This window comes from Rana temporaria, chromosome 8 (genome assembly GCF_905171775.1).
Source record: "Rana temporaria chromosome 8, aRanTem1.1, whole genome shotgun sequence".
NCBI classification, from domain to species: Eukaryota; Metazoa; Chordata; class Amphibia; order Anura; family Ranidae; genus Rana; species Rana temporaria.
This window is the reverse complement of record NC_053496.1, coordinates 15,641,487-15,668,708: the sequence shown is the minus strand read 5'-3', so window position 1 is coordinate 15,668,708 and position 27,222 is coordinate 15,641,487. Positions and strand designations below refer to the sequence as shown.

Genomic DNA, 27,222 nt, shown 5'->3' with positions numbered 1-27,222 from the left:
GGATAGATAAGGGGCAGGTGACTGGAGGAGCCCAGCCCTCAATAAAGGGGCAGGAACACACTGCACACTAAGCACATGGAAGCAAAGGTGCTAGTGCGTTGCCTGACCACAATGACAAAAATTCAACAAACAATAGTCACTGCCCCTACCTATGAATGGTATAATAAGGAGCGCTGGAATGGGCGTATAAACATACAAAAACATAGAATATCCAGGCTCAAACTTACCGACCAATCAGCAACCAACCAAATTCCCCTGTCTAACTGGTGCGTTAAAAACAGAGGCTTAGTTGCACACATCTGCAAATGCATGTGTAAGCTGCAGGCCCCGTCAAGGCGCTCTGTGTAAACTGCAGTCCTAACTGCAACATTGCATTTTATGTCTCCTCAGTGGGAGCACATGACTGCTGATGGATAGATAAGGGGCAGGTGACTGGAGGAGCCCAGCCCTCAATAAAGGGGCAGGAACACACTGCACACTAAGCACATGGAAGCAAAGGTGCTAGTGCGTTGCCTGACCACAATGACAAAAATTCAACAAACAATAGTCACTGCCCCTACCTATGAATGGTATAATAAGGAGCGCTGGAATGGGCGTATAAACATACAAAAACATAGAATATCCAGGCTCAAACTTACCGACCAATCAGCAACCAACCAAATTCCCCTGTCTAACTGGTGCGTTAAAAACAGAGGCTTAGTTGCACACATCTGCAAATGCATGTGTAAGCTGCAGGCCCCGTCAAGGCGCTCTGTGTAAACTGCAGTCCTAACTGCAACATTGCATTTTATGTCTCCTCAGTGGGAGCACATGACTGCTGATGGATAGATAAGGGGCAGGTGACTGGAGGAGCCCAGCCCTCAATAAAGGGGCAGGAACACACTGCACACTAAGCACATGGAAGCAAAGGTGCTAGTGCGTTGCCTGACCACAATGACAAAAATTCAACAAACAATAGTCACTGCCCCTACCTATGAATGGTATAATAAGGAGCGCTGGAATGGGCGTATAAACATACAAAAACATAGAATATCCAGGCTCAAACTTACCGACCAATCAGCAACCAACCAAATTCCCCTGTCTAACTGGTGCGTTAAAAACAGAGGCTTAGTTGCACACATCTGCAAATGCATGTGTAAGCTGCAGGCCCCGTCAAGGCGCTCTGTGTAAACTGCAGTCCTAACTGCAACATTGCATTTTATGTCTCCTCAGTGGGAGCACATGACTGCTGATGGATAGATAAGGGGCAGGTGACTGGAGGAGCCCAGCCCTCAATAAAGGGGCAGGAACACACTGCACACTAAGCACATGGAAGCAAAGGTGCTAGTGCGTTGCCTGACCACAATGACAAAAATTCAACAAACAATAGTCACTGCCCCTACCTATGAATGGTATAATAAGGAGCGCTGGAATGGGCGTATAAACATACAAAAACATAGAATATCCAGGCTCAAACTTACCGACCAATCAGCAACCAACCAAATTCCCCTGTCTAACTGGTGCGTTAAAAACAGAGGCTTAGTTGCACACATCTGCAAATGCATGTGTAAGCTGCAGGCCCCGTCAAGGCGCTCTGTGTAAACTGCAGTCCTAACTGCAACATTGCATTTTATGTCTCCTCAGTGGGAGCACATGACTGCTGATGGATAGATAAGGGGCAGGTGACTGGAGGAGCCCAGCCCTCAATAAAGGGGCAGGAACACACTGCACACTAAGCACATGGAAGCAAAGGTGCTAGTGCGTTGCCTGACCACAATGACAAAAATTCAACAAACAATAGTCACTGCCCCTACCTATGAATGGTATAATAAGGAGCGCTGGAATGGGCGTATAAACATACAAAAACATAGAATATCCAGGCTCAAACTTACCGACCAATCAGCAACCAACCAAATTCCCCTGTCTAACTGGTGCGTTAAAAACAGAGGCTTAGTTGCACACATCTGCAAATGCATGTGTAAGCTGCAGGCCCCGTCAAGGCGCTCTGTGTAAACTGCAGTCCTAACTGCAACATTGCATTTTATGTCTCCTCAGTGGGAGCACATGACTGCTGATGGATAGATAAGGGGCAGGTGACTGGAGGAGCCCAGCCCTCAATAAAGGCCTGAATGGGGGCTAACTCTATTTTCAGCCATAGAAGTAAGCTGTCATTGTTGGCCAATGAGCTGTGGGCAAGTAGTTCCCTGCCTTACAGCTGCATGAACAGAACTAGACAGGGATGCTCTTGACATTAAATTCAGCCACCACGAGGAAGAGCGGGCTGGTCGCCGCTAGTAAAAGAGTTGCAAGAAGATAGTGGCGGGCCAGCCCCGAAGAAGGCACCGGAGAGCGGGAGAAGAACCGGGGAGAGCGGAGAAGACCCCCGAAGGCAGAAGGCGACGAGGAAGACTGGGCTGGCCGCCGCTAGTAAAAGAGTTGCAAGAAGATAGCGGCGGCCAACCCCCGAAGAAGGCACCGGAGAGCGGGAGATGACCCCCGGAGAGCGGAAAAGCCCCCCGGAGCTGACTAATAAATGATTTTAAAAACCTCTGTTGTGTGTTTATTTTATTGACACTTTTTCATCCGGTGAATGGGTAGGGGTACGATGTACCCCATACTCATTCACGTAGGGTGGGGGGCTGGGATCTGGGGGCCCCCTTATTAAAGGGGGCTCCCAGATTCCGACAAGCCCCCCGCCCGCAGACCACAAAACCAATGGCCAGGGTTGTCGGGAAGAGGCCCTTGTCCCCATCAAAAAAGCACCCACCCCCCCATGTTGAGGGCATGCGGCCTGGTACGGTTCAGGAGGGGGACCCCCATTCCTGACCAGCCAGGCTGCGTGCTCGGATAAGGGTCTGGTATGGATTTTGGGGGAACCCCCAGGTCGTTTTTTCGGCGTAGGTGTTCCCCTTAAAATCCATACCAGACCGAAGGGCCTAGTATCATCCTTAGGGTGAAACCTCACGGAATTTTTTTTTTTCGTGGGGGTTCCCCTTCAAGATTCTCCGCACACGAATTGCCTCGCAAGTTGGATCATCTTGATCCGACTTCTGGTGCGACCTCCAATTCAAATCAATGGGCTCCCGTAGGGAACCATTGACTTTGAATAGAAAAAGAAAAACGCGGCTGAAAGCTAGCGCGGCAAAACGTGCATTGAATTCAATGCAAAACGCAGAAAAAATTGTGTTAAAAACGCCGCTTTTTTCCTGGCGTCTGTACTAGCTTTACAGCCTGTTTTTTAAAACGTCAGTGGGCATGGGGCCTTATATTGGCTTTTAACCACTTCGGCCCCGGAAGAATTGGCTGTCCAATGATTGGGCCATTTTTTGTGATACGGCACTGCGTTGCTTTAACCGACAATGAAAGATAAAAAGTGAATTTTATATACAACTATATAGATCAGACCAAAATGAGGGACTAATGAGGAGGAAAGAGGGACAGAGGGACATTGCTCCAAATCAGGGACAGTTGGGAGCTTTGTTGGTGCTTCAACAAAGTATAGAGCCCCATACACACCATCAGATTATCTGCAGATTTTTGTCTTCAGATTTACCAAAACCATATAATATGAGGTCAAACCTTAAGAGTTTCAATTTGTATGCAATCAGGCAGGCCCTTGTACTACATGGTTTTGGTAAATCTGAAGACAAAAATCTGCAGATAATCTGATGGTGTGTATGGGGCTTTAGTTTTAGGGTGTGCACACTTATGCAACCATATTTTTTTTTTTTTCTATTTTTACTTCCCTCCACCTAAAAGGATTCAGTTTGTTGTTCAACTGAGTTGTACAGTTTATAGGTCACATTAACCTCCCTGGCGGTATGATTATTTCAGATTTTAGGTGCTGAAAGCGGTACCGTTATTTTGCAAGGAAATTTGGCCTTTTATATTGTAGGCCTGTAATTCATAGGAATAACTCACTTAAATCTGTCCAAACAAGAGTCTAGTAGATATCTCGGGTATGATAAAGTTTGAGAAACAAAATCATAAATTATAATATAATAAATAACTATCAATAATTATAACAAATAATAATATATTTATAATAAAAAATTATTCAATAATGTAATCAAATCAAAAACACTGAAATTTGCTCAGTTGCAGAATTGTCGCTGTTATTACTTTAATTGTTTAATGACAAATTTCCCCACAAATTGCTATCGCTCAATTCTGCAAGTGATTATAATTTATTATCTAAAAGCACTTTTGACATAAAGGGACACTTTTGGTTGCTATGGACAATCTCCAGTTTCCAGGCAGAAAGAACAGTTTTTATTATATAAAAGTACATGTAGGGCACTGGGCAGACCACTAGAGACAAGGGGTGTGTGTATTTTTTACATAAAGTACTGTAATCTGTAAGATTACAGTATACGGTATGTATTGTGTTCATAAACTTTTTTGAATTTGGCGCCGTTCTCCGCCCCCGTGCGTCGTAACGTCGCAGGGAACAGAGCTCGGCGGCACACGGGCACTGTGTGAATCGAGCGAGGAGACACTGCTCGATCACACAGCGGGGAGGCATCGCAGGATCCAGGGACAAGGTAAGTAAACCATGCCTGTGGATGCTGCGAGGCGATCCCGAGTCTGGCTCGGGGTTACCGCTCTTGGTTCTGAAATTCCACCCCGAGCCAGACTTGGGAATACCGCCTGGGGGGTTAAAGGTGGAAAAAGTTCTGAAATTATTTATTATTTTGTCTGATTTTTCTACATCACAGAAACCTGACATTTTACCAGGGGTGTGTAGACTTCTTGGCCTAGATTCACGTAGGGCGGCGTAAGTGTGGGCGGGCGTAGCGTATCGTATTTACGCTACGCCGCCGCAACTTAGAGAGGCAAGTGCTGTATTCACAAAGCACTTGCGTCCTAAGTTACGGCGGCGTATCGTAAATGTGCCGGCGTAAGTGCGCCTAATTCAAATTGTGAAGAGGTGGGCGTGTTTTATGCTAATGAACCGTGACCCGATGTGATTGACGTTTTGAACGAACGGCGCATGCGCCGTCCGTGGACGTATCCCAGTGCGCATGCGTCGGATAGAATGCTTAAGATACGTCGAACACTGCCTACGCCGTGAACTTAACTTACGCACAGCCCTATTCGCGTACGACTTACGCAAACGATGTAAAAAGATACGCCTGTTCCGACGTCCATACTTTGCATGGGTTGCGCCACCTAGAGACATGCTTTATCTTTACGCCGGCGTATGTCTTACGTAAACGGCGTAACTAAATGCGACGGGCGCATGTACGTTCGTGAATCGGCGTATCTAGCTCATTTGCATATTCGATGTGGAAATCAACGGAAGCGCCACCTAGCGGCCAGCGTAAATATGCACCCAAAGATACGACGGCATAGCAGACTTACGCCGCTTGTATCTTGGCAGAATGTATGCGTAACTGATTCTATGAATCAGGCGCATACATACAACGGTGCTCATTCGGACTGGAGATACGCCGTCGTAAGTCTCTCTGAATCTGGGCCCTTATATCCACTGTACTGCTGTATATATTTCATTTATGGAGGCCTTCATAAAGAACCAGTATGGAGCAGAGAGCAACTGTTAATCTATTCAACTGAACAATGTATTAACATCTTAAAATAGAAGCTTCCAGTATCGTTTAGGCCATAGAAATTTTTTTGTCCTTATTTAATTTTCTGAAATCAGAGACCTAGAAGATACGCTTTGTATCCATAGTAAAGATGGCTGGGCAATTCATAAATGTCCCGTGAGGCTCGTGTGACTTTAATCTTGTTTTCATGTATTTGTATTTTTTTCCTGTATTATTTTACCTATGGGAACCGGTTTTACAATGCTGACCAACGTCATTATTCTTATGAAGAGAATCGCAACAAAGACGCAGGAAGCAGGGAGGACAATCAATGGATCTTCTGCATTACATGATCCCTGGAAAGTGTCCGGTGTCAAAACGTGAAACAAGATATGTTGGCCATTTGAAAAGCAGAGTCACGTAAATTACAGTATTAATGTTCTTCGTAGTAATACTTAATTTTTGTGCAAATATCCATTGACACTGACAACTCCAAGCAGGTGTATTGGAGCAATTGAGGATAGGGAGATGGGTGAGTTGGTCTACAGAAACATTTCTGCTGCTCTTGTATTAGACTACAGAACACTTCCTTCCCTCTTTAGCTCTATAACATAGGAGATGGATGGGCATCAATCAGGCTGCACTGATGGCAATGGTGAGTCTGCAGTCCTTGCAATGTTGGGTGCTGCATTTCTGGCAATGGTGGGTGCTGCATTCATGGCAATGGTGGGTGCTGCATTCCTGGAAATAGGGGTGCCAAAACCAAGGTGCAAGGAAACAGTGGCCCAGATTCTCGTAGATGGGCGTAAAACTGTGCGGGCGTAACATATCTGATTTACATTACGCCGCTGCAAGTTTTACAGGCAAGTGCTTTATTCACAAAGAACTTGCCTGTAAAGTTGCGGTGGCGTAGCGTAAATCACCCGTCGCAAGCCCGCGTAATTCAAATTAGCCGGGTAGGGGGGTGGAGCATTTAAATTCAGCGCGTTCCCGCGCCGAACGTAATGCGCATGCGCCATCCGAAAAAAATCCCAGGGTGCATTGCTCTAAATGACGTCGCAAGGACGTCATTGGTTTAGACGTGAACGTAAATGGCGTCCAGCCCCATTCACGGACGTAAATGGCGTCCAGCCCCATTCACAGACGACTTACGCAAACGACGTAAATTTTAACATTTCGACACGGGAACGACACCCATACTTAACATTGGTTGCCCCTCATATAGCAGGGGCAACTTTACGCGGCGCAAATCTAACGTAAACGTTGTAACTTCACTGCGTCGACCGCGCGTACGTTCGGGAATTCGCATATTTTGCTAATTTGCATACTCAACGGGGAAAACGACGGAGGCGACACCTAGCGGCAAAAAAAAAAAATTGAATTTAAGATCCGACAGCGTAAGAGCCTTACGCCTGTCGGATCTAATGGATATCTATGCGTAACTGACTCTAAGAATCAGTCGCATAGATATGATGGCCCAGATTAGGATTTACGACGGCGTACATTGCTTTGCGCCGTCGTAAGCCCTTTGAGAATCTGGGCCATTATATTTATAATTTGCCGAGATAGCAGCAGAGGCTAATAACATTGAAATTTGAATTCATTACACACAGGGGTGGAATGGGACTCTGGGGTCCATAGGAATAAGGGAAAAGGAAGGCCCCTGTGTGGTGAAAGTGGGTGTAACAACAAAGTACTGCATGTTGGGTGTGGTTTAGAGGCCTAGAGGGTGAAAGGTGGGTCTACAGGGTAGCATGGCAGAGGTGGAGATGGAGCAGATACCCCCCGTCTTTTCCATGCTGTGGGAAGGAACGTGGAGAATGGGTGGCACTGGCCGGTACAGTAAGGTCCGCTCTGACAGCAATTTTAGCTACAAATTGTGGCCATACAATGATGAAAAAGTACTTGGTGTGGGTTGGTCATTTGAAATGACAGATTCCAGTGGCTGGTGGTGCTCACAATTTTTGGGGGGGCGCAAACAAATGAAAAAAAAAAAAAAAAAGACAATTGCAGCCTCACTGTGCCCATCAAAGGCAGCCACTGTGCCAATCAAATGCAGCCACTGTGCCATGCCATCAATTGTCGCCACTGTGCCATGCCATCAATTGTCGCCACTGTGCCATCAATTGTTGTCACTGTGCCATGCCAAACGCAGCCACTGTGCCATCAAACGCAGCCACTGTGCCATGCCATCAATTGTTACCGCTGTGCCCACATCAATTGTCGCCACTGTGCCCACATAAATTGTCCCCACTGTGCCCACATCAATTGTCCCCACTGTGCCCACATCAATTGTCCCCACTGTGCCCACATCAATTGTCCCCACATCAATTGTCGCCAATGTGCCCACATCAATTGTCGCCACTGTGCCCACATCAATTGTCGCCACTGTGCCCACATCAATTGTCCCCACATCAATTGTCCCCACTGTGCCCTGTAAAATGCTGCCAGTCAGATTGCCCCCCCCCCCGCCCGGCACTTACCTTTCTGGGGTTCGCCATCCTCCTTCCACGGTCCCTCGATGTCTTCTGCCGCCCTCGATGACGCTTCAGCCAATCAGGTTACTGATAACCAGAATCAGTGAACCTGATTGGCTGAGACGGCCGTCAGTCTTATCCAAGGGACGTAGCCCACTACGTTCCGAGGATAAGACATCCGGGAGCTGAAGGGCTGTACTGGGAAAGCGGTACTGTACTGGGCGGCGGCGACCCCTATGGACGGGCCGCCACTGACAGATTCCCACTAGGTACTTTCTATACAATTTTTTCCCATATGCTTGGGGCCCACTAGGGACTTCTTATGTCTCCCTGCAGGCTAGTCTGCCCCTGAGTATTCTTGAAGCAATCTAGATTTCAAGAATCATTAATGGGTGTGTAGGCAGGTGCAGTCTGCTTCTTCCACTGTAAGTGGTGCCCAATCAGAGAGGCAATACAGCCTGGAGAGGAAGTCAGGGGAAGCTTGTCTTCTCCAGGTGATCCTTAGTGGCCATCTTGAGTCTTTGCAAGTCCCTGCTCCCCAGGGTTTGGCATGCATTTGCAAGTTGGTAGTATAGTGACAGGTTCCATATCTGTCAGGGACAGTACTAGGGGCAGGTAAAGGTTCCAGACCAGAGGAGGGAAAGCATAGGGTTTGCTACTTCTCTGGACTTCCTCTAGTTTTGGGCAAGAAATGGCCAGGGCGCTTTCTGCCCCTCATAACGGGTTGAAATCTGCTTCACTGCACGCTGTTGGGATTCATGAGTGTTCCTGGTGACAAGCAGTTTCCCACCCACCCTGTGTTTTGTTTTGTTTGGTTGGTTTGCTTTATCTCTTTGCAGGTGCAATATGAGCAAAGGACGTCATGGCAGCTGATTGTGTGGCGGTGGTTGGTCTTTTAACGGTGGAAGAAAATACGGTTGAGATGGAAATGTGGGGGGGCTCATCAGTGGTATGTGCCCCTCTGGTGTATTCCAGTTACTAAGGTTAGCTGGAATACGGTAATGGTTGCACTGCGGGTGTAGGTTGTCTCCGAACTGCTGTGTCACGGATGGAGGCCTGGTATGGTAAAAGATCCCGCAGTGTTACAAGCGGAAGAAGTTGGAATTCTGGGTGCCATCACAAGACCAACAGGCTGATAAGTTGTTTTTGTTAATAAAAAGGCTGCTCTGGCCATTTGTACGCCAATTCATGTGTGGTCTCATTAATTTAGTTAATAGCAAGGGGGATGGTGAGTACTCATGGTCGGGTAGACACAAAACAAGGTGGGACATCTTCTACACTGGTCAAGAGAGCATGATGGCTGCTTACAGAGTAAATGGCTCTGTGAACAGGGGACTCGAGAAACTTCCATCTCCTTTCGGGGGTATGCACTATATAGCGTATTTATCTTCATATAGCGCGCCCTGGCGTATAGCGCGCACCCCCAACCTGGAAGGAAAATTTCAGGAAAAAAAGAAAATACTTACAGTTTGAATGCCCCTCGTCTGTGTCTTGCCCGGCGTCCATCGGTGGCCTTGTCCGGTCCGGCGTCCGTCTGCGGCCTTGGTGGTGTCCTCCCCACTTCTCCCGCGCTGTTTTTGAGTCAATCCCGCTTCCCGCGCTATGTTTGAACGCCGCCGCCGACATATACTGAGTGCAGTACACTCGGGCACGCTCGGCCACGCTCGGCTCCTCTCGCATAAAGGCTAGGAGGCGGCATAGGGCGTGACCGCGAGGGGAGCCGAGCTTGGCCAAGTGTACCCGAGTGTACTGCGCTCGGTATATGTCGGCGGCGGGGATCATCGTATATCGTGCACCCACGATTTCCCCCTGATTTTAAGGGGAAAAAAGTGCGCGGTATACACCGATATGCCTGGGCACACCCTAATCACCCTGTGTGGTGCATATTTCCTCTGTTTAGAAACCTATAGAAAGGTTCACTCCGAAGAGTGTAGCTCCTCTAGTGGGACTTTTATTTGAGTGACTGTTCAACCTCATGAAAAATAGTATACCAAGAAGTTTCTTTATAGACGTTTATAAAGAACCATCTTGGTATACTATTTTTCATGAGGTTGAACAGTCACTCAAATAAAAGTCCCACTAGAGGAGCTACACTCTTTGGAGTGAACCTTTCTATTTGTATTTTAGGGATGTGGGTTGACTGGCCTCTATATCCTTACACTAGAGACACTGGCCCGGATTCAGAGAGCAGTTACGACGGTGTATCTCCGGATACGCCGTTGTAACTCTGAGTTGCGGGGTCGTATCTATGCGACTGATTCATAGAATCAGTTACGCATAGATTTCCCTAAGATCCGACCGGCGTAAGTGTCTTACACCGTCGTATCTTAGTTGCATATTTACGCTGGCCGCTAGGTGGCGCTTCCGTAGATTTTTACGCAAGGAATATGCAAAAACGCCGATTCAGAAACGTATGTCCGCCTGGCGCAATTTTTTTACGTTAGGCTTTTTCCGGTGTAAAGTTACCCCTGCTATATGAGGGGTATCCTATGTTAAGTATGGACGTTGTTCCCGCGTCGAATTTTTAAAATTGTATGTCGTTTGCGTATAGGGCTGTACGTAAGTTACGTTCACGTCTAAAGCATTGACGATTTGCGGCGTAATTCGAGCATGCGCACTGGGATTCTTTCACGAACGGCGCATGCGTCGTTCCTAAAAAAAAAAGTCAAATACGTGGGGTCACAATTAATTTAAACAAAACACGCCCACATCATCCATATTTGAATTAGGCGGGCTTACGCCGGACCACAGACGTTACGCCGCCGTAACTTAGGGCGCAAGTTTTTTCTGAATACGGAACTTGCGCCCTAATTTACGGCGGCGAGAGATACACCATTGTATCTGAATCCGGGCCACGGTCCTCTTTATCCTGTTTAGAAACCTGATATTTCACCAAATAAAAAAAAATTCTGCTTTTTTCTCCTAAAATTTTTTAAAAAAAATATTACTAGAAAAAAATCAATTGTAAAAATGAATATAAAATATAATAATAAAAACTACTGACACCGTCCACTGCCTTACTGACACCAATCTCTGCCCTTATGACACCATCCACTGCTCTGCTGACACCGTCAGTATATATACACATGCATACACACGCATATGTGTTTGAGCTTTGGGGTGCACGCCCTAATGCAATAGCATACTTCCCAGCTTTTTGAGATGGGAATGAGGGGAACCTATCAGCAAAAGTATGCAGGCATAGGACACACCCCTTGTCATGCCACCTTAAAGGAGAATTGTACACAAAAAAAAACTATGGGCCGGATTCAGGTAGGGGCGCGCATTGTTACGGCGGCGTAGCGTATCGTATTTACGCTACACCACCGTAAGTCAGAGAGGCAAGTGCTGTATTCACAAAGCACTTGCCTCCTAAGTTACGGCGGCGTATCGTAAATGGGGCCGGCGTAAGCGCGTGTAATTCAAATGAGGATGAGGGGGCGTGTTTTATGTTAATTATTGGTGACCTGACGTGATTGACGTTTTTCCCGAACGGCGCATGCGCCGTCTGTGGAATTTCCCAGTGTGCATTGCTCCTAAGTACGCCGCAAGGACGTCATTGGTTTCGACGTGAACGTAAATTACGTCCAGCCCTATTCACGGACGAGTTACGCAAACAATGTAACATTTTCAAATTTCGACGTGGGAATGCGGCCATACTTAACATTGGCTACGCCACCTAGGGGGCAGGTTTATCTTTACGCGGCGTATGTCTTATGGAAACGGCGTATCTTTACTGCGACGGGCAAGCGTACGTTCGTGAATCGCCGTATCTAGTAATTTACATATTCTACGCCGAAATCAACGGAAGCGCCACCTAGCGGCCAGCGGGAAAATTGCACCCTAAGATACGACGGCGCAGGCCGTCGTATCTTAGCTAGGTTTAAGTGTATCTCAGTTTGAGCATACACTTAAACTTACGACGGGCTTAGATTACGAGTTAGGTCGGCGTATCTACTGATACGCCGGCGTAACTCTTTGTGAATCCGGCCCAAGATTCGTTAAACCTACAAGTGTTTTTTTTTAACACTACTATTCCATTATATTGATTTTTTTGAATTTACAAATGCAGCAATTTAAAAATCAGATGAAAGGTTTAGCGCTGGGAAACACTTTTGATAGATAAAAGTGCATTTTATATACAACTATATAGATCAGACCAAAATGAGGGACAAATGAGGAGGAAAGTGGGACAGAGGGACATTGCTCCAAATTTCGGGACAGTTGGGAGCTATGCAATAGTCTGTGCAAACCTATGTATGGGATATAATAATTATTTTACAAAGTGTGCTGTTGTTTTGACAGAAACATGAAATAGTGACTTCAGAAATACATGTGATAATTGTCCTGTTCATATGCTTTACAATGTGAGAGATATTCTCCAGGGAATTGGTACAAAAGATGGATATGAATAGGATTCTCCTCCCATTACGGCACATTGTCCCCAGCACTTGTATACAGCTTTATTCTCTGTATGGACTAGCTGAGGAGTACAAGATGCTGCTCTTCCCCGTGTACCTGGCTGTGTTATGGATTCTGCAGAACAGAGGTAATGTACCACCAGCTTGGATATGAACCATCTACTTCTGGGTTTAATACCAGCACAGATTTCATTTTGGTGACAGGACAGTATAGAGTTGGGCAGATGATGAAAATTACGTATCGTATATACTGGAGTATAAGCCAACCTGAATATAAGCTGAGGCACCTAATTTTACCACCAAAAAAAGTATTGACTCGAGTATAAGTCTAGGGTGTCCATCTGCATGCCTCACTGTGCCTCACTTTGCCTCACTGTGTCCATGTGCATGCCTCACTGTGTCCATGCCTCACTGTGTCCACGCCTCACTGTGCCCATGCCTCACTGTGTCCATGCCTCACTGTGCCCATGCCTCACTGTGTCCATGACTAGACTGACGTTTAACGTGGGAGTCTATGGAAAGGGGTGCCTGGCTTTGAAAAATCGGTGCTCCCCAGACAACAAACTTTGCACACTTGTAGAGGAGACACGGGGCTATATGTGTGCTAAGCTTGGGGTCCAGGGGACCTACGACTGGCCAGGTACCCCAAAATCACTGGCGAAATTACCGTTTAACATGGGAGTCTATGGAAGGGGTGCCCGGCTTTGAAAAATCGGTGCTTCCCGGCCGTAGGTCCCCTGGATAACAAACTTTGCACACTTGTAGAGGGGCTACATGTGTGCCAAGTTTGGGGTCCAGGGGACCTACGGCCGGCCGGTCCCGGGTCCCCAAAGTCCGGGAGATCAGACACAAAAAGGTGACTCGAGTATAAGCCGAGGGAGGCATTTTCAGCACACAAAAAATGTGCTGAAAAACTCGGCTTATTTTAAAAACGTTTGCGTTACTCTGCATTTTTTTACGTCGTTTGCGTTAGGCTTTTTCCGGCGTAAAGTTACCCCTGCTATATGAGGCGTAGCTGATGTTAAGTATGGACGTCAGTCCCGCGTTGAGTTTTGAAAATTTTACGTCGTTTGCGTAAGTCGTTCGCGATTAGGGATGTACGTACGTTACGTTCACGTCGAAACCAATGAGGCTTTGCGGCGTAATTTCGAGCATGCGCACTGGGATTTTTTCACGAATGGCGCATGCGTCAAATACGTGGGGTCAAGATTCATTTTAATAAAACACGCCCACATCATCCCCATTTGAATTAGGCGGGCTTACACCGGACGAGATACGTTACGCCGCTGTAACTAAGGGTGCAAGTCCTTTCTGAATACGGAACTTGCGCCCAAAATTACGGCAGCGTAACGTACGTTACTCCCGCACAGAGATACACAATTGTATCTGAATCCGGGCCAGTGCATGTATAGTGTTCATAATTCACATGACCGATATTTTACTGATTCCCTATCTTTTGACAGGCTCCACCTCTTCTTCCACTATCCGGGATGGTAAGTACATTCTTTAACTATAGGACTATAAATCACTAATGATCAATAAACAGCAACAGTCCTGCTTATCATTATTGCTCAACATTGCATGCTGACTAATAATAATACTGGGAAAAAATAAAACGTGGTACAGCCATTATTAATACTTCGAGTACCCATTCAGTTTCAATAAAAGTTTTTATCTTTTTTCAATATATAATGAGCACCGGCACCAAGAACTGGAAACTGGCAAGAGAGAGTTATTGTATTTTTTATTGTTTTAAACAGTAAAAAAAAAAAGTTTAAAGAACACTAATGCCGCATACACACGGTCGGAATTTCTGACAACAAAATATTGATGTGAGCTTGTTGTCGGCTGTAGGCTCCATCGGACATTTGCTGTCGGAATTTCCAACAACAAATGATTGAGAGCAGGTACAAAAGTTTTGCTCGGAAATTCCGATCGTGTGTCGCCAATTCCGACGCAGAAAAATCCTACGCATGCTCGGAATCAATTTGACGCATGCTCGGAATCATTGAACTTCATTTTTCTCGGCTCGTTGTAGTGTTGTACGTTCTTGGGGATCGGAATTTCCGACAACATTTGTGTTACCGTGCGTCTGCAAGACAAGTTTGTCATGTCTCCTGTCAGAACGGGGATCCACTTGTTTAGACTGGCAGATCCCCGTTCTGCCTCTGTACTAGGCGATAGCGGGTCGTCAGCGGACATCGAGTCCACTCGACCCGAGGACACGTTCCCGCAGCACGCAGCAGGTGTGAGAGCGCGCTGCCGGTGGAGCGGGACCGCCCACAACTGCGCCTGTGCGAGACGATGTACAATGATGGCGATCCGCGCAGGGGAGCCAACCTGCCGCAGTACAACTGGGGCGGGCGGTCCTTAAGCGGTTAATTCTGTTTTTATCATTTTTTCGCTTCAGTTTTCGACATTTATATGAATGGCTTTGTTTACTTTCAAACCCTTTCATGTATAATCAATGGGTCCTAAGGTATTCACAGCCATTCATACCCTCAGAGGCACCCAGGGGCGGACTGACAACTCATGGGGCCCCTGGGCAATAGGAAATTATGGGGCCCCCGGGCAATAGGAGATTATGGGGCCCGCGGGTATTAGGAGATTATGGGGCCCCCGGGCATCAGGAGATTATGGGGCCCCCAGGCAATAGGAGATTATGGGGCCACCAGGCAATAGATTATGGGGCCACACAGTATACATACACACAGAATACACATTCACACACACTGAAAAGGTACTGGAGAGGCGGGGCAGCTATAATCTTGGGATTTTTAGACCAAGGATGTCGGTAAGGGACATTTCAGGGACAGATGTAAAAAAATACTCACATTTTTACATACTGTCCCTGGTTTTACTGAGGCTGGCAACCCTGATGGGGCCCCCTAGTGGCATGGGGCCCTCTGGCAGTGGTCAGTCCGCCCCTGGAGGCACCTATCAGATTGGGACAGTACTGGGGACAGTGCTGCCGGTTTCTGAATACAGGTGAATTGTCAGATCAGGACACTGCAGGGTTTGTTTACCCACCCCCCTTCCGCAATTTTGGTGGCCTTATCCATGTAATAATCAATTGAGCCCAGGGCAGCGACCCCTAAAGCCCCCCCCCCCATCCTGGCTTACCCCTTACATTTTGTTCTGGGGACAACTCTAAAATTTTTGTTCTTCCCTCACTTTCTCTCTCAGTGACAACGGTCACACATACAAATACTGGGGTGAATCTTATAGTGTCATACAGAGGCGGCTCTTTAATTAGGCAAATTAGGCGCCTAAGGCCTTGCACTCACAGGGGCCTCACGGCCACCAATGCATTACCCCAGTTTTGAGGGCCAGGGGACCTTAACGCTGCTGTGCTCAGGCAGCGTTAAGAGCCCTGACTCAGGAGCCGCCAGCATCCCTAACAACCAGTGAATATCTGTTACGTCAATGATCCAGAATGCCCTCAGTCAATGACGTCATGGCGGGGTTCACCAGGTGACATCACCGGGTGGCCCCCGCCCCTTAGTTATTAAAGAGCAGGATCTGGGGGCCGCTTTGTTAAAGGGGGCTTCCGATAAGACCCCGACAACCACTGCCCAGGGTTGTGGGGAAGAGGCTCTTGTCCTTGAATTATTTTTCCCATCATGGGCGTGAGTGGGGGCCCCATGTCAAGTTTTGCCTAAGGCCTCACAAATCCTAGAGCCGCCTCTGGTGTCATAGTATCTCTATCATATTCTGGTTCCTAGTTTTATAGGGCCAGATTCTCAGAAGAGTTACGATGGAGTATCTCAGGAAACACCGTCGTATCTCTGTTTTTGGCCCCGGGTATCTATGCGAGTGATTCCTAGAATCATTTTCGCATAGATACGGCCAAGATCCGACAGGTGTAAGTCACTTACACCGTCGGATCTTAGATGTAATGCAACGTCGGCCGCTAGGTGGCGTTTACGTTCAGGTCTCATTTGACTTTGCAAATGAGCCTGATACGCCGATTCCCGAACAAATTTGCGTTGCGTACTCGTCGCTTACGTCGTTTCCGTAAGCGTAAGGTTACCCCTGCTATATGAGGGGTAACCTTACGCCAGTCCGCCGTATGCCATGTTAAGTATGGCGTTGGGTCCGCGTCGTCTTTTTCCATCGGTTACGTCGTTTTCCTAAGTCGTTCTTGAATACGACTTTACGTCAATGACGCACACGTCGGCGTCATTGACGTTTTCCGTCGTGAGCTGGAGCATGCGCACTGGGCTATTTTTCAGCCCGGCGCATGCGCAGTTCAATCGGCACGGGGGCGCGCTTAATTTGAATACAAGCCGCCCCCTTTGAATTACGCGGCCATACGCCGGGCCAATTACACTACGCCGCCGCAAATTACGGGGCATGTGCTTGGAGAATACGGCACTTGCTCCAATAAGTTGCGGCGGCGTGGTGTAAATGGCTTACGCTACGCCGCCGCAGAATCTACCAGAATCTGGCCCATAGTTTAGATAGTTCTGTGTTTGATGGTTGCATTCATTTAGTATTTTTTTATCTACAGAGAGTCCTCCGACATCTCTGCGGTTGGCAGATGGTGAACATGCCTGTGCAGGACGGGTAGAGATCTACCACCGAGGAGCCTGGCAAGCTGTGTGTGACGATGGCTGGAACAGAGTTAATGCAGAAGTGGTGTGCCACCAGGCTGGCTGTGGAAGTCCTATCGTTCCACTTGTTAAGTATGGACAAGGCGGTGGGAACATCATCTTTGATGATTTGAGTTGCAGTGGAACAGAGAAGACGTTGTGGCAATGCTCACACCGTGGGTTCTATGTACATGACTGTATGCCTTTTGAACATGTTGGCGTTATATGCTCAGGTGACTATTTCCTTCATATAACATGATAGAAGTGCTGCCCAGGGTCCTGAAAGGACTACTGTTATGAGTACTATGCTTTTTTCCATATATGCCTAAATAGAATAGACCAGAGCGAAGAAAGACTTTATAATGTGCCATTTAGTGGATTCTGCTTGGAGATGTATGTAGATCACAGTGTGATGGAACAAGTAGCATTAATCATGTCTCCTTTTATATGCTAAACAGATGCCAAGCTGTCTGGTCCTGAACCCCCAGGTAAGTAAAATCAGTGAGTTTCAATTAATTTACTTGTTTATTTTTTTTTTGTGTGAAAAAAATAGCATTAAAGTGGATGTAAACCCGAAAATGCATTTTTATTTTTTTGCTGTCACGATGTAGAGTATGGGCCATATTCTCAAAAAATATCCGCCTGCTGCGCTTAGGGCACTTACACTCCGCTGTCCCAACTTACTGGAGCAGGTGTTGTATTCCCCAAACACTTGCTCCATAACTTGGGACAGCGGAGTGTAAGGCCGGGTACTCACGACCAAACATGTATGGTGAAAGCGGTCCGTCGGACCGTTTTCACCATACATGTCTGCCAGAGGGCTTCTGTACGATGGTTGTACACACCATCGTACAGAAGTCCGCGCGTAAACAATACGCGGGGCGTGTCCGCGGTGTCGCCGCGTCGATGACGCGGTGTCGCCGCGACAATGACGCGGCGACGTGGGCGGCCCGCCTTTAAAATGCTTCCACGCATGCGTCGAAGTCATTCGACGCATGCGAGGGACGGCGGGCGCCTGGACATGTACGGTAGGTCTGTACTGACGACCGTACATGTCCGAGCGAGCAGGATTCCAGCGTACGGTTTTAAAACAAGTCCAGGAATATTTGTCCGCTGGGAAAAGGCCCGGCGGGCAAATGTTTGCTGCAATTCGGCCCGCTCGCGCCCACACACGACCAAACATGTCTGCTGAAACTGGCCTGCGGGCCAGTTTCAGCAGACATGTTTGCTCGTGAGTATGGGGCCTAAGTGTCCCGGCGTAGCCTGGCGGATCTCCAAGGGGGCGTCTTCTATTCAAATGAAGCGCGAAAGAACTGGGCATGCGCCGGGCTGCAAAAAGCCCAGTGCGCATGCTCCAGTTCTCGGCGGAAAACGTCAATGACGCCGACGTGTGCGTCATTGACGTAAAGTCGTATTCAAGAACGACTTACGTAAACGACGTACCCGACGAAAAAACACGACGGGGACCCGACGCCATCCGTAACATGGCCTACGCGAGACTTGCGGAAATTTAATCCTCCATATAGCAGGACTAAATTTCCGCTTACGCAAACGACGTTAGCGACGGTTACGCGACGCGAACTTGTTCGGGAATCGGCGTAGAAGGATCATTTGCATATGCAAATGACTCCTTCATGTAAATGCCATCTAGCGGCGGCCGGCGTCATTGCATTTAAGATCCGCCAGTGTAAGTGACTTACAGATGGCGGATCTTAAGTGTATCTATGCAAAAATGATTCTGAGAATCAGGAGCATAGATACACTGGCCAAAAAAGGGAGTTACGATGGAGTATCCTGACTTACTCCATCGTAACTTCACTGAGAATATGGCCCTATAAGATTACCTATCATCTGTGCCCAGTCTTGCCACAAAGAGTTAATCCAGCTCTGAGCAATCCTCTTATCTTTTTTCAGTGAGATAAAACAGACAAACAGAGAAAACCTTGTCTGTTCTTCCCCCCTGCTGTGAGTGACAGGTGATTTACATATCTCATACATGAGGCATTGTTTTTTAATTCTCACCCCCCCCCTCCTTTTCTGAAGTCATGTGGTTACTTTTCTGGGTTTTGACTGGATGTTAGTGATCATAGCAGAATTTAGTGTAAGGCCCCATGCACACGATAGAATCCATCCGCTGAAAAATCCCAGCGAATGGGTTTCAGCGGATAGATCCTATGGTGTGTACACGCCAGCGGATCTGTTTCCGCGGATATTTATCCCCTGGGATGGATTCCAGCAGATCGAATATTTGCTGACATGCTAAACAAATCTATCCGCTGGAATCCATCCCAACAGATGGATCCGCTGGTCTGTATAGACTCACCGGATCCATCCGTCCGAAGGGATCCCCCGCATGCGTCGTAATGATTCGACGCATGCGTGGAATTCCTTATATGACAGCGTCGCGCACGTCGCCGCGTCATAATCGCGGCGACGGCGCGACACGTCATCGCCAGAGGATTTCGGCGCGGATTTCAATGCGATGGTGAGTACACTCCATCGCATGGAAATCCGCGCAAATCCTCGAGAGGATTTATCCGCGGAAACGGTCCGCTGGACCGTATTCACGGATAAATCCTCTCGTGTGTATGGGGCCTTAGAAATACACAGGAGAACATGCATGCTGACAAGGGGAGTGTAGAGGAGGGCGGGGAGTCTACTGACATCACGACTCCACCCACCGAGCTCCAGACAACAGATCCACTCACAGAATCTGCAGTTTTTCAGGTCTCATAACAGACAGAGGGGAGACATTTGACAGGTAAGGATACATGCAGGAGGCATCTATATCCTTATAGATCAGCACTATGGCAGTAGTTTAGAAAGGATGAGAGTGGCTTTACATCCACTTTAACTTGTTTATACATAGTGGGCCATATTCTGATACATTTCAGGCGGCGGAACGTATGTACTTTACGTTACGCCGCCGCAAGTTTAAGTGGCAAGTGCCGGATTCCCAAACCACTTACCTGTGAACTTGCGGCGGTATCGCGTAAAGTCCACCCGTGTAAGCCATCCTAATTCAAATGATCCAGGCAGGGGGCGTGGATCATTTAAATTAGGCGCGCTCCCGCGCCGATCGTAATGCGCATGCTCCGTCGGGTAAATTACCCGACTTGCATTGCGCTAAATGACGTCTCACGGACGTCATTTGTTTTGACTGTAACGTAAATGGCGTCCAGCGCCATTCACGGACGACTTACGTAAACGACGTTCAATTTTGAAATTTCGACGCGGGATCGACGGCCATACTTAACATTGAGTACGCCACCTAGGGGGCATCTTTATCTTTACGCCGCGTATCGCTTACGGAAACGACGTTAAAACACTACGGCGGGCAAGCGTACGTTCGAGAATCGGCGTGAGTAGTCATTTGCATATTCTACGCTGACCGCCACCTAGCGGTCAGCGTAAATATTGCAGCCTAAGATACAACGGCGCAGGCTGGTGTATCTTAGGCATGTTTAAGTGTATCTCAGTTTGAGAATACACTTAAACATAGGAAAGGGACTTACGTAGGCGTATCTGTTGATACGCCTACGTAACTTGTTTAAGAATATGGCCCACTGTGACTAGATTGACCAACCCAAACCTGTGCCCTGGCTGGGAAATACCCGGAGAGGTCCTGCCCTGCACAGGAGGTAGTAGAGACAGGACAAAGACTGCCTGGCCTGGGGAAGTGCTGATGCTGGGGACAAAGGGTTGGCAGGAGGGGTGTCTGCCCTGGGCACTGTGGTATTATTTGAGATGGGGGGGGCACCACAAGGAGATTGAGGGTGGATCTGTGTTGAGTGGGGGACTTTGGGGGGCAGCAGGGGGCTAATAATTGTTCTAGGAGGGGAAATTTGGGAGGATTTATGTTGAAGGGAATTTGTACTAGGAGGGGGTATTTGGGGTGTTTGTGCTAGAAGAGGTGATATGGTAGAGGGGATTTGGGAAAGGAGGGATTTGTTTTGAGGGGGGGTTGGGTCAGTAAGGATGATTGAGGGTATTTGTGCTAGAAGGGGAAATTGGGGGGGGGTTGTGCTAGGAGGGGGGATTTGGCGTGGGGGGGATGTGTGCTGGGGGGATTTGGGGAGAGAGAGGATTTGAGCTTGGAGGGGGGGTAACGATTTGTGCTGGGAGGGAGGAATTTATTAGGGGGGCAGATTTGTCTTGGGTGGAGGGGATTTATGCTTACGGGGTAAGCATGCAGATTATTGTTCAAATTTTGTTTTGGGGGTGGGGGGATTTTTGCTGACAGATAATGCCCATACATCTTGGGGGGCAAAGTTTGGCATGTTCGCCCTGGGCTCCAGATGGCCTTGCCCTGGCACTGGATGAGACTGCTTCTCAATCTTTCAATATGTTGCCTGCAGAAAAATGTGGGATCTCGGTAGCTGGCCTCCATGGGACTTGGTGGGGCCCTTGCTTTAGAGATGTAGAACTTCCAGCCTGTGGTATTCTGGCTGGGAAATACCTGGAGGGAGGTCCTGTCGCCCTGGACAGGAGAGAGTAGGGAACAGAACAAAAACTGCCCAACCCCAAAAAGTGGCAATGACTGCTGCCATATTTGGTGAGGAGCTGAATGCCCTGAAGTTGTATGTCCGGAGGTTGTCTACCTTGAAGGTGTGAAAGTAAAGCTTTGAAAATTGATTAGACTCTTCTTGCTACCATAGTTCTATCCTTTAAACGGGTACTTGGCTTAGCCGGGAAGAATGCGGGCTGATGGTAATGTACATGTGCTGGTGAATCTATGATATTTGGCTCCCATCTGGCAAAAGTTGGATTGAATCTTGACCGGTTCAGCAGATTCAATTCATCAATGGGCAGGCTGGTTATATTGAACAAAAACAGAAAAGCTGCGCCACAATTATTACAAATTTCTTGACAAACTCCTAGAGGATTGGTGTATTAAAGTCAATATGCATGTATATTACACCATAAATCCCTCTTTTTGGAGAAAAAATCCGTAGGAGGGCAAGGTGTAGCACTTAATTCATAGGGTTCTCCTTGATAAGATCATGTAGATAGTGTCCCAAACCCACACCACCATGTATGGCAAATAGGTGACCCTCCACCGGAAATAAGAGGCCGCTTACCAGAGGGCAAGCAAATCAGACGTTTGGCTATAGCCCAGCCGCGGCCTTTAACTCCTCGGGGACCCGGGATGGAAGAGGTTAACAGCAGACACTCAATAGAAGACCGGTCCGATTCAATAATTTTTTGGACAAGAAAGAGAGGTGTACCATAGCGTGACTCAGTTTCACAAAAACGTCTTTTAATGACGAAACACATCTGGGAGGCCACGCAGTGACGTCACCACGCAGAGGAGGAGGGCTCCTTGTATGCTGGCCGGCATTTGTTTGGATTTATACACTGTTTTTAAACCTGTGTTTGTGAGTATATCTCTCATTTTAATATAATAAATCTTTTGTGAAACGGAGTCACGCTATGGTACACCTCTCTTTCTTGTCCTAAAAACGATCGAATCGGAGCGGTCTTCTATTGAGTGTCTGCTGTTAACCTCTTCCATCCCGGGTCGCTGAGGAGTTAAAGGCCACGGCTGGGCTATAGCCAAACGTCTGATTTGCTTGCCCTCTGGTAAGCGGCCTCTTATTTCCAGTGGAGGGTCACCTATTTGCCATACATGTCACTTGGTGGTGTGGGTTTGGGACACTATCTACAGGATCTTATCAAGGAGAACCCTATGATTAAGTGCTACACCTTGCCCTCCTATGGACTTTTTCTCCAAAAACAGGGATTTATGGTGTAATATACATGCATATTGACTTTAATACACCAATCCTCTAGGAGTTTGTCAAAAAATTTGTAATAATTGTGGCGCGGCTTTTCTGTTTTTGTTATTATCTGTGTATCGCACGCCAGCTGCTGCCTTAGTGGGTCTGTTTTGGGTATTATTAGCACAGTTTTTTGTTTTCCACTGGTTATATTGAAGCTGATCCATCCATTGACTTCAGTACAACAAAGCCTGTCAAATTATTCTATTGTACTCCCCCTGTTATGCCCCTCACTACACGTGACTGATGTGTATTCGGGCACACTGATAACTCTTCTCATACTAATGCATTCCAGTAGGCGCAGAATCCTTATGAACTTTTATTAGCACAAGACAGAGTAAAACTGTAATAGATACAAACAGATTACAATTAATAAACAATAATACAATTAGAGCCTCCCTATCTATCTATCTAGAGAGACAAAGTTGCACGTACCGTAGATGCATCGATATGGCTGACGTGAGAAAGAACTCAGCAGACATGTGCTTGCTTGGAAGGAAAAATGGAAAAGAAGGCTGTGGAGGTGCTGCAAAGCCTCATGGGATAGAAATACGGAAGCTTGCATGGACCAAATTAATGAACTATTCTAGCTGACTATATTAACATAGAACAGGTGCAATTAAACAGAAAGTCCACTAGATGGCAGCATTGATTTAATCCAAACTAAAGTCAAAACTATGAAGACGATGAGCCTTATGAATGAAGGCATGACACTCCTCGCCTGGTTTCCCGCGGATACCACACATCATGGCACTCCGGAGGAGAGTAACAAAACAAGTTCGGAAACAGGTCTGAGGAAAAGTTTAGGCTGGCCTTGCCTAATGACTTTGAGTTCAACTTTCCTGACGTGTCCATCTTCACTGGGAAACACTTGGGTTATCAGACCCAAAGGCCACTCGTTTCTCTTTGATTGAGAGTCTTTCATGAGAACAATGGCACCAGGCTCTAAGTTGGGCTTGCTGTCTTGCCATTTGTTCCTAGTCTGTAGATTAGACAAGTATTGTTTCTTCCACTTGTTCCAAAAGGTGTCGGCTAACACTTGTACTCTTTTCCATTGACATCTGTATAAGTCCTTTGGGTCGAGATTGACAGAAGGAGCTGTGATCACCTCGACTTTCTGAGTGAGCAAAGTGGAAGGTGTAAGCAAGAAAGGATCTTCAGGATCATTGGGTATAGATGTCAAGGGCCTAGCATTCATTATAGCTGATACTTCAGCCATGAAGGTTGTCAGAGTCTCATGTGTGAGTTTTGAAGTTCCCAATTGTAGAAACATTGAATCTAGGATCCTTCGAGCTATACCAATCATACGCTCCCAGGCACCTCCCATGTGAGAAGAGTGTGGGGGGTTAAATGTCCATGTACAACCCTGTTCTGAAAGGTATCTCTCAACATGTTCTGTGTCAAGGTTTGAAGTGATATTCAATTCTTTGCAAGCTCCAACAAAGTTGGTTCCTCTATCAGAGCGTATGTGCTTGACAGGGCCTCTAATAGAGATGAAACGTCTCAGGGCATTGATGAAGCTGGATGTGTCTAAGGACTCAATTACTTCTATGTGTACAGCTCTGATGCACATGCAAGTAAACATGACAGCCCAGCGTTTGCTGTTGGCACTGCCTCCTCTGGTTTGACGTGTGATGACAGCCCAAGGCCCAAACACATCAAGACCGACGTTTGTGAAAGGGGGTTCTGTACTGAGACGGTCTGCAGGAAGGTTGGCCATTTTCTGGGTTTGGAAAATACCACGAAGCTTATGACAGGTGATACATTTGAAAATGGTTTTACTCACAAGTCTCTTGGCTCCCACTATCCAGAGTCCAGCCACACGCAAAGCTCCTTCCGTGAACAAACGTCCTTGATGTTTTGTCTGTGTGTGGTAGTGTTCCACAAGTAAAGAAGCAACATGGTTATTTGGTATTATGACAGGATTGCTTTCACCACTATCAAGTCCTGCATTTGAGATGCGCCCTCCAACTCTTAACAGTCCTTCATTGTCTATAAAGGGGTTGAGTTTCCTTAGAGGACAGTTCTTTGGAATGCTCTTGTTATATTGAAGGCATTCTAGTGTTAGTGCATAAGTCTCTTGTTGGATACAGCGGATGATTACATTTTTTGCTTCTGTGAGCTCGTCTACTGTATATGGCTTGTGGCAATAATGCCAACCTTTGCAACAACTTGGTCTTGTAGGGGTGCCTTTAAAGGATCTGGCTATGTGAACCAGGCAAGCTGTAGCTCTTTGTAAGGATTTCCAAGTGGAGAACTTATCGAAGCGCTTGGATCTCAACAGTTGGTTAGAAATTGTTGTATGTAGTGTGGAAACCTGAGGACGGATGTCTGAGTCAGATTCAGGTTCTAACAGTTCATAAGTCTCCCTTTGTGGAGTGGTAGGCACTGACTTGTACAGGAAGGGTGGTCCTGTGAGCCATGTAGTGTCTTTGAGACGGGATGCTGACACAGACCTTGTGGCATGATCTGCTGGGTTATGATCAGTTGAGACATAACGCCACTGGGTGGGCTGTGTAGACTTCCTGATCCTTAGGACTCTGTTGTGCACATAGACATAGAATCTCCTACTTTCGTTGTAAATGTAGCCCAACACTACCTTGCTGTCTGTGTAAAACTCTGTATCCTCGAGTTCTATATCCATCTCAGTTGTAATGAGTTCTGCTAGTTCTACTGCTAATACAGCAGCACACAGTTCCAATCTTGGAATGGTGGTTTCAGGACATGGTGCTAGCTTGGCCTTGCCCATAACGAACCCAATATGAATTTGGCCCTCGATGTCTACTGACTTGAGGTAGGTTACTGCTCCTATTGCTTTGACTGAAGCATCGCAGAATACACATAACTTTCTAGACTGAACCCTTTCAGGAGGAAAGTGGGTGTATGGTCTATGTATGTGTAGGTTAGATAAAGTCTTTAAAGAGTCTCTCCATGTTACCCATAATGTCTCTTTCTCAGAAGGTAGTGGAGAATCCCAATCACATGTGTCTGCAGTAAGCTCTCTAAGCATAATCTTACCTTGGACGGTCACCGGTGCTGCGAACCCGAGTGGATCATACAGGCTGTTGATGGTGGATAGGACACCTCGCCGAGTGAAGGGTTTTGGCTCTTGGTCGACCTGAAAGGTAAGGGTGTCAGTCTTGAGGTCCCAGTTGAGTCCTAGGCTGCGTTGCATAGGAAGGGAGTCTGTAGCTAAGTCCAGATCTTTGAAGTCACTGGCATAATCTTGAGAAGGGAAGGCCTCCATGACGACCTTGCTGTTTGATGCTATCTTATGCAGTCTAAGATTAGAAGAGGCAAGTGTGCTTTGAGTCCTCTTGAGTAGACTTATTGCAGCTTCAGGTGAAGAAAGTGATTTCAGACCATCATCTACATAAAAGTCTCTTTCAATAAACTGTGTAACGTCTTTCTCACCTTCTTGAGCGGATAGCTTAAGTCCGTAGATGGCAACAGCAGGGGATGGACTGTTACCAAAAACGTGCACTTTCATGCGGTATTCTGTAATGTCTTTAGTAGGGTCATTGTCTTTGAACCATAGGAATCTCAAGAAGTTCCTGTGTTCTTCCTTGACTTGGAAGCTGTGAAACATTTGCTGTATGTCTGCAACTATGGCAACTGCGTCCTTGCGGAACCTGATAAGAACACCAAGAAGTGTGTTGTTGAGATCTGGTCCCTTTAGGAGGACATCATTTAGTGAGACCCCTTCGTGCTGAGAGCTGGAGTCAAACACTACCCGGATTTTACCTGGCTTCTTGGGGTGGTAGACACCGAAGATTGGTAGGTACCAGCACTCTTCTTTGTCTTTTAAAGGTGGGGCTATCTCAGCATGGTCATCCTCAAACATCTTACTCATGAATGAGAAGAAATGCCCTTTCATTTCTGGCTTTCTTTGAAGATTGCGTTTAAGGGAAGAAAAGCGCTTTAAAGCTTGTTCTCTGTTGTTAGCAAGGCAGGGTCTCTGTGCTTTGAAAGGCAGGGGTGCAACCCAGCTGTTTTCATTGTTTTTGTGGAATCCCTGTCTCATTATTTCCAAGAAGATATGATCTTCAATTGATGGGGCAAGTTTGTGATCTTCTTTAGTCCCTTGGAAAACTGAGCATCCTAAACGATCTCTGTCTTCATCACAAAGAAGATTAGCGGTGTAAGGGTTGGAATGAATTACACTGGCAGGCTTCTCTCTTACGAGGAATCTGTTGGTGCAAGGCTGAAATAAGGATGGACGCCCACCCTCTAGTGTCTTTGTAAAGAGAGAGTTCACGCTGGTTGGTTTGTGAACACTCCCTAGGCATACGTTGCCTATGATGACCCATCCGAGATCCAGCTTCTGAGCATAGGGGGAGTTGTGGGGACCATTGATTTGTTTTCTTACCTTGTGAACTCTGATGATGTCCCTCCCAAGGAGAAGTGCTATCTCAGCCTGG

The 27,222-nt window shown here is 47.0% G+C and overlaps 1 protein-coding gene across 1 annotated transcript in view; it reads left to right on the top strand.

Annotated features, from left to right (window-relative positions):
* The first annotated feature begins 12,383 nt into the window (after positions 1–12,383).
* DMBT1 (deleted in malignant brain tumors 1) overlaps positions 12,384–27,222 on the top strand; it is a 31,388-nt gene continuing 16,549 nt past the window's right edge. Inside the window, exons 1-4 of the mRNA XM_040361327.1 lie at positions 12,384–12,554; positions 13,890–13,919; positions 16,940–17,254; positions 17,480–17,509. Of these exons, the coding sequence (XP_040217261.1) occupies positions 12,407–12,554; positions 13,890–13,919; positions 16,940–17,254; positions 17,480–17,509 (523 nt within the window). The 5' untranslated portion in view covers positions 12,384–12,406. The remainder of the gene's footprint in view (positions 12,555–13,889; positions 13,920–16,939; positions 17,255–17,479; positions 17,510–27,222) is intronic.